Source organism: Chelonoidis abingdonii, chromosome 10 (genome assembly GCF_003597395.2).
Source record: "Chelonoidis abingdonii isolate Lonesome George chromosome 10, CheloAbing_2.0, whole genome shotgun sequence".
In the NCBI taxonomy this organism is placed as follows: domain Eukaryota; kingdom Metazoa; phylum Chordata; order Testudines; family Testudinidae; genus Chelonoidis; species Chelonoidis abingdonii.
This window is the reverse complement of record NC_133778.1, coordinates 10,653,407-10,661,108: the sequence shown is the minus strand read 5'-3', so window position 1 is coordinate 10,661,108 and position 7,702 is coordinate 10,653,407. Positions and strand designations below refer to the sequence as shown.

The following is a 7,702-nucleotide window of genomic DNA, read 5'->3' as shown; positions in this document are numbered from 1 at the left end:
TTCACACTTTGCTGTGCTAAAAGAAGCAAGATAAATCTGTAACAAATGCTACAGGATGATGTACCCTGCCGCACCTACTAGCTACTTTATTGTTTGACGACATCGTGTGCAAGTATTTACAACAGCTGAAGTCTGCAGGGTAGTCTGAAAAGAACAGATAATTCTGCTGAATGTCAATAAGTTAGTGTAAGAAAAAGAAGACAACATCACTTTCGTCAGCTATGTCATTTCACAACCAATGAAATGAACTGGTTGACCTGAGGAAGGCTTGAGAAATGGCAACAATTGTTTTCCTTCCCAGTCCTCTATAGGAAGCCACAGATCAGAGCTGGGCATTTCACTGATTCTGTGTCACCAGCTGCCTCCTACAGTGGATTTAACAATGTTTTAGGAAACAATAAAAGGAAAATTTAGAGGTAGGTTTGTCTCTAGTGCAGGCCTAGCTTATGAGACATCGTTCAACTTGCCGACTGGTAAGCCTTGCAGCCTGGCATGGCAGTGATGTATCTCTCCCTTTCTGTCTCCGGTAGGGAAAATGGTGAACGTAAGCTACAAAGTTCTCTTTGCTCTGGCCATCTGGACGATGACAACAGAGGTCTTTCCCACAGGCGCTGAGAGGACAAACTGCCACCTCGCAAAATACAAGTCCCTGCCACCTCGGGAACTGGAGGCCTTCAAGAAAGCCAAGGACAAATTTAAGTGTGAAGAACACACACTGGGCAATAAGAGCACTGTGAGCCCTAGGCTGTCATCTGAACAGCAGCCCTCTCTGCATGTCCCTCTGGACTCAGGGAAGAAGCTCAAAACCAACTACCAAGAAGGGTTTGGTTTTACTTTTCTGCCATATCGAGCACCCTGCTGGCAAGCACCAGGGCTCTAGAACAGCGCCTGCTGAACCCAGGTCCTCTCCTCACTGGAGGAGAATGACAAAGCACAGTTTAAACTTGGTCATGCGTATCCTTGTCATATCCTTTGTGAATATCCTCCCTCAGGGTACAAGGGAGACATCTGATGTCAGCATCTCGTCTCCCTGCATCTCCACTAGGATTGCGTGGAGAGAACTGAGAGAAGAACTAGTACAGGTTTGTTCCTGCTCCTGCATGAATATGGATGTCTGTTCTTTCCTTCTGCCTCCAGGAGGACATGATGCTGTTGTCAGACCAAAAATGCAGCACCAGGATTTTCCACCGGAACTGGGAAGTCAAAGAGCTGTCGGTACGAAAAATCTCAGCCAAGGGGTACAAGAAGGTCACATTCCAGCACAGGGGTTCTTAAACTGGGGGTTGGGACCCCTCAGGGGGTCATAACGTTATTACATGGAGGGTCGTGAGCTGTCAGTCTCCATCCCAAATCCTGACTTGCACCCAGCATTCATAATAGTGTTTAAAATATATTTAAGAGTTTTTTTATTTATAAGGGGGGTTGCACTCAGAGGCTTGCTATATGAAAGGGGTCACCAGTAGAAAAGTTTGAGAACCACTGTTCCAGCAGATGGTTCTTTCCTAACATGTGTCCCTTTCTCACTTAGTGCTGATCAGACTTAGTGCTTGTGCTAATCTCACACATGGCACTTTGACCATTGATTTTGTAGTCACTGATTTAGTCAGGAGCATGTCAGATCTGGCTGTGGCTCTTTCTCAGTGTAAATAAGGGTCACCCCTCACCTTCAGTTCAGGTGCCTTCTCACTGGCTATAAACTGGTGTCAAGAAAGATGTGTGGAGATGAAGCTGTTTCCAGTCAGGAGTGATTTTCATATTTCATTTATTGACAAATCAAGAAAGCCTTGAGCAGCTTTGAAACAGGAGATTTTCTAATTAGTCTACCCGCCCCTACGCATGGGAATTTCTAGTCCTGTATCTGCATAGCTGTGCATCTTTCTCCCATAGACACTCTCTTACCTACAAGTTTCTCTTCCCAGGTGCAAGATAGTCATCCTGGTAGAGAAGGAGCTAGACTTTACAACTAACATGCTGGAGAACATTGAGGACCCCAGTCTGTCCAAGGTGCTCTCAAGGCCACCAGAAATCCTGACGCAGATCAGGGGGGACCTGAGGGACTGCGTGAGTATTCAGTGCCAGATTTCTCTTTCAGTGCCAAATGTGAATCTCTTCGAGGAGAACCCTTAGGAATTCCCAACTAGAGCTGCTTGTCCTTGTATCAGCAAATACTTGCATGTGGCTCTTGCTTTGCGTTCATCCATATATAGGACATTGAAAGCAGAAGTAGTTGATATGCTATGCACAAGGATAGCGGCCTAGACTATGTCAGGGCAAGAACTGCTCTGCTCCTGGAGAGAAAGGGCTTTGGTCCACTGTTGGCTGAAATCTCTGTACACCAACCCATCTGTATCAACTTTGTTTTCAGACCAGACAGACTCATTCTCATCGACACTCCAGGAAGCTGAACAATTGGCTCCAAAATTTCCATGAGAGCAAAGAGACAGTGAGTAGTCATTGGAGACAATGAGGAAAGTGAACTTCCATGCAAATTAGAGATGGAACAAGCCTACTAGGTTCCCATCCCAGAGGCCAGGGCGGGATTACTGCAATTATTCTGTGGTGCCTTGTCCACTCTGTTTCAATAATCCCAGGACTGTAGTTGTGCACAAATTTAGTAGATCTCAATACAAAAAACTTCTTGTGTCTGCTGCTAGACTGACTGCTAGACTGTTTCTTCCCAGCACAGCCTGTAAGAAGATTATACCACCAGGGATTTTGACCCTTTGCAATAAATCAGGCTTTTTAGGAAATGCAGGATGAGGGGTGGAGCAGGGAGATTTCTATTGTTGTTATCTTAGTTTTTATTTGTAAATGATTCAATAAAATGAGCCTGTTGATCTATTCAGATCCACTGTGCAATGATGTCACAGACTACAGCAACAGCTAATGTATGGTTTGAATTATGTTGCATTTCATGATAGCATATCCAATTGCAGTTTGCGTGTGCATCTGCTTGGGTTACAGAAATCCACATTCAGATTGCTCTGTTTCCAGCACTCACCCTCTTTCCACATCTTCTGTGCTTCTTATAGATATGCACTTGCCTCCTACTTATGCAACATACCCGTGGTGGCTTTAATTTGGACCCATTCACACTTACTGTTGTAAATATTCTCTCGTTTCCCAGGAAACACCTGGCTGCCTGGAAGCATCTGTGATCCTCAATCTCTTCCGGCTGCTGAATGAAGACTTGAGATGCACAGCCTACATGGAGCTCTGTGTGTAGCCATCTGGTCTCTGCAGTGCCCTTGTCCACATCTACTCTAAGACTGGAGAGTCCTTAGCCTGAGAGCACTGCAACATATTGGGAGAAGACGTGTGTGAACCAGAAACATTCATCTTCTCCCTCTAGCTTCTGATCATAGATCCCCAAGCAAACTGATTCCATCCTTTTATGCCAAAGAATTACACAACAGTTGACCTCCAGGTTACTCCAATTTCCAGCTGGTGCAGAACTCTAGACTCCTTAGACTTCACTAGGATTTGGTCCACTGGGGATATTATTTATTGAATGTAATTGTATTGTCACTATATGCAAGCATTTTAGTCAGAGTAACATGTCCCAAAATATTGGACACATTTAATAAGCTTTAATTTTTTAAAAAACAGCACTCCAGTTCTAGGATTTACACATTAGTCATGGCTTTGGGTCTCTTAGAAACAACCTCAGGAAATGAATCAATATTGAAGTTTGGAAGTTCTTACTGTACAGATCCTCGACAGATGTATTTATACAGAGTATATTTTTACCTTGCTGCTTCTTAACATATTATTAACCAACTAAGAAGAGTAATTGGTTTGTATAACTTCCCAATTTGAACTAAAGTGTTATTTATTATGGATCAGCTATTTATTTTTATGTATTTATCTATTACTAAGACTGCCTTTTTATCTATAATTGTGAACAAATAAAATTGTTTCCCCAGGTCTTGGCATTCCTGTCTTTTAATGTTAAACAGAAAATTGGGTAATAAAACCCAGCTCCAATATGGTGCTGTGCAGCAGTAGATCCCAAAGTGCTTTACAAAGGAAGTCATTCTCATTATTCCTGATCTCATAGATGAGGAACTAAGGCACAGAGAGGCAAAGTGCTTGTCCAAGATCACTCCGCAGGCCAGTGACAGAGCCAAGAATGCTGAGAGCTGGTCTTACACTCTAACCACTAGGCAACACTGCCTCCCTCTTGCATTGTGAAGCTGCTTGTTTTTGGATCACCCTCACTGCACTTCCAAAAACGCAACTAAAAGTAAAAAGAGATGTGACTCTTGTCTTTTCTCCTTCCTTTTGGCATTACCATTAGAGCTAGACCAGGGGTAGGCAACCAATGGCACGCGTGCCAAGGGAGGCACGCAAGCTGATTTTCAGTAGCACTCACACTGTCTGGGTCCTGGCTACTGGTCCGAGGGGCTCTCCATTTTAATTTAATTTTAAATGAAGCTTCTTAAACATTTTAAAAACCTTATTTATTTTACGTACAACAATAGTTTAGTTATATATTATAGACTTATAGAAAGAGACCTTCTAAAAATGTTAAAATGTATTACTGGCACACGAAACCTAAATCGGAGCGAATAAATGAAGACTCGGCACAGCACTTCTGAAAGGTTGCTGACCCCTCAGCTAGACAGACAGATTCCCTGAGGAATCCAGACTCAGTTTCTGTGGCTGTCGATTCCATAAGAAGCTGGAACCTCAGACCAAGCTCACAGGTTGCACACCATTTCAGAGCAACCCTGAGAGGACTTCTGCACTCGTGGCAAATTCCAAGCAAAAACTAAGCTCCTACTTTGTGGCTTGCAAAGATCACATGTGACAAGATTGCAAAACAGACAGGTTCCCACTGAACTGACAGCAATACTCCTGAACTGACAGTGCCGACTCCTGGAGCTCAGTGTAGATTGCTTTCCCCACAGCAGCTGCTTTAACTACACACTGATCAGAGACTTTTAAAATACCAACCGGAAGGACTGTCACATTTTTTCCTGAATGCAAGAGTCATTCAGCCTCGCTCTAATCTCCACTCTTTGCCTTACAGGATGGAGGCCGGATGTCTCCGTTGGATGGTAGTGTTGGCACTGCCACTCTGGTGTACTGTGCTTGACCTGACCATAAAGGCATGGCTTCACTTGCTACTGGCTGGTTTTTGGATGGAACAGGCAGTAATGGATGCTAAACTGTATTATACTATTCAGTCACGAGGTGCTGTGTGCAAAATACCTTATTTAAAGCTTACTGAGTCATACTTGGTAGAGTATTAAAGAATCTTATGATGAACATATCTGGTATATATAAGCAAGGTCTGTGACCAGGCCATTGCTGGTACAGGAGAACATGATTTGTTGTCAGGAGTAAACTAAGAACAGAAACAGAAGGAAAACAGCACCAGAGGTTGTAGACAGAAGGAACAGAGCAAGAAAGGTTGCAGGATCTCATCAACATGCCACTCTTCAGTGTCCCAGCGAATGTCTACTTTGGCAACCTTTACAATGGACAGGCTGGAAGCAATATTTTGCAAGATTTCACATTGCTTCCAAGGTCCACAAAGAAATCAGATATGCAGGTATATTCTTTCATTTATGCTGTGGACACGCAGGCAAAGCATATCTCTAAATCCTTTGATTTTTACTCAAGACAGTCACAAATAAGACTATGCAAGTGTTCTGGCTATGGTTCATGCATTCGTTATACATCAGAGATAACTGGTTTATGAAAGCTTGAGAATTCAAGAGCCATGGGAAAATGTTGAATGTTTCATAAGAATTCTGCATACTCTGGCTGAAAACTGTGATCGTGGTAATGCAAAACATGAAATATCAGACAGTTTAGTTATTGCATTAACAGATTAAAAACCTTTCATAGGAGCTACCACTGAACGATTTAATCTGAGCCACAGCTATTCAAATAACAAAGCCATTGGAGCTGGTGAGACAGCAAAAGCAACAGCAACTCGCCGAACTTGAAAAGCAAAAAAGTTAGCTTAGAAGCTGTTAACAGATGCAGCATGAGAATTAAAAGTCATTATCAGAAAGCTCCATGACTAAGAGGGACAGATTCAGCCTATATCAACAAGGTGTGGAAAAAGTCATAGTCCAAGAAATGATGCATGTCCAGCCAGAAACACATGGTATACTAAATGCACAAAATATGGACATTTTTCACCTGTTTGCTGCATTAAAGCAGTCAGGGAGTTGATCATATTACAGACAATTAAGAGTCATTGTTTCTGGGATCTATCACTTGGCATAATATAGAGCCTGCCTGGTGAGTGAAACTAAATATTTTTGGCAAGACTGTTGACTTTCAAATTAACTCAGGAACTGACATCACAATCATCTCAGTTAATTAAAAGAATCCATGGGAGTAAGAGGCTCACCAGGCACAACATGTATAGGCTGAGTGCAAGTCAGACTGGGTAAAGGGTTCTGAGCTAGATGCAGCCAGAAACATTCAGAGATCGGACTGGTATGAAAGGACAACATAAGAGGCTGTAAGGTTGAAGAAAGAAGTATTCTGCAGAGTCTTTGTCAACCTGCTTCTCTACCCAACAGGCCCATGCACTCACAGCCCAACTGCAACGATTCCTTACTAGGCCTGGAAGAAATGAAAGGGGGCAAGTTCCCTCACTACAGTGGTTTGAACAGTTACAAGAAAAGTTACATGGGCTGGTTCCTAACTCTGCAACTTCGGCCACTCCTCATGCTGAATACAAGTGTATCCTTGCCCTGGGGGTGAATCAGGGCAAGGCCTTGGCCTGCCCTTGGTAAGTCATCCCTTAGTGGAGGGAAATTAAGTATTGGCTTGTAGGTCCCACTGGCCACAGTTCAGACTTGTTGCTGGTGATTTAACTGGGAGTGTCTTCCTGTTGGCCACCTGTCAGAGCCTCTGTTGCAAGCTACCTGCTAACCAACCCCTCTTGGCACATCACCCTTATTTATGTCAGTGCCTCTGAAAACACACAGCCCCTCCCCAGTGGTGAAGAAGAGTCCTTCTCTACACAAGTGCACTGAGCCTGGAGTACCATGGAAGGCTGCTACATCTGTGCCTCCACCCTCCACTCTCTGCTGTTTCTCCCGGGCTATATTGTACTATTGTTGCAGTTTCTAATATCCTCCTGCCAGCCTCGGCCTGCTCCCCTGCCACACTCCCATTCAGCCTGGCCCAGCTCTCAGGCTGCTGGTTCTCAGCCTCCCTGGCCCAGACCTCAGACAGCCTGCGGCTGGCTCTTTCCCCTTGCTGATCAGTGATGACTCGCAGAGTCACTCCTGACAGTGGGGGAAAAAATGAATGAAAAGGCTGCTCACTGGATTATTACAATAACACAGCAAACCCGGAAACTGGGCAATGCTAAGATTAGAAACAGAACTTGCCTACTCTAGGCAAGGAAACCTTGCATCATTTGGTCATGATGACATGCAGAAGTTCCCTCACCTGGGAATCCCTGGCAGTGGCAGTGGCAGGAGGGCAGAGGCTTACGAGCTAGACGCACCTGCCGTACTTTCACTTTCCAGTTTCCATTGATCAAGCAGCGACGCTAACGTGCGGGTTTTTCTCTTTTGACTAACGGAAAACAAGATTTCATTTTATTTTTTCCTAGAGAGTATAAAAGCAAGAGCAATGGAAAGGAGAGGCAACATTCACAGACCCGAGGGAGGCCAAGCAACCCTGAGGAAGAAGAGGGGACTAAAGCGATTTCCCAGCAAAC

At 44.0% G+C, this 7,702-nt stretch overlaps 1 protein-coding gene across 2 annotated transcripts; it reads left to right on the top strand.

The window, feature by feature from the left end:
• Positions 1 to 535: 535 nt before the first annotated feature.
• Positions 536 to 3,918, top strand: LOC116839418 (interferon lambda-3-like). Of its 2 annotated transcripts, XM_075069785.1 has the most exons (5): positions 536 to 697; positions 1,138 to 1,215; positions 1,927 to 2,061; positions 2,366 to 2,443; positions 3,128 to 3,918. In XM_075069785.1, exons 1-5 carry the CDS (start codon positions 536 to 538, stop codon positions 3,224 to 3,226), a joined length of 552 nt encoding a protein of 183 aa, XP_074925886.1. In that variant the 3' UTR covers positions 3,227 to 3,918. The 2 variants fall into 2 exon arrangements, 1 of the variants encoding a protein (XP_074925886.1); XR_012656596.1 differs by lacking the exons at positions 536 to 697; positions 2,366 to 2,443; positions 3,128 to 3,918 and having other exon boundaries at positions 1,147 to 1,215; positions 1,920 to 1,992.
• Positions 3,919 to 7,702: the final 3,784 nt, after the last annotated feature.

What these genes read in the sequence shown, in the direction of transcription:
- LOC116839418 (XM_075069785.1), top strand. Translation starts at nt 536, where the DNA reads ATGGTGAACGTAAGCTACAAAGTTCTCTTTGCTCTGGCCATCTGGACG. An exon ending in AGAAAGCCAAGGACAAATTT is followed by an intron (nt 698 to 1,137) that starts AAGTGTGAAGAA and finishes TTCTGCCTCCAG; the next exon opens with GAGGACATGATGCTGTTGTC. An exon ending in TCCATGAGAGCAAAGAGACA is followed by an intron (nt 2,444 to 3,127) that starts GTGAGTAGTCAT and finishes CTCGTTTCCCAG; the next exon opens with GAAACACCTGGCTGCCTGGA.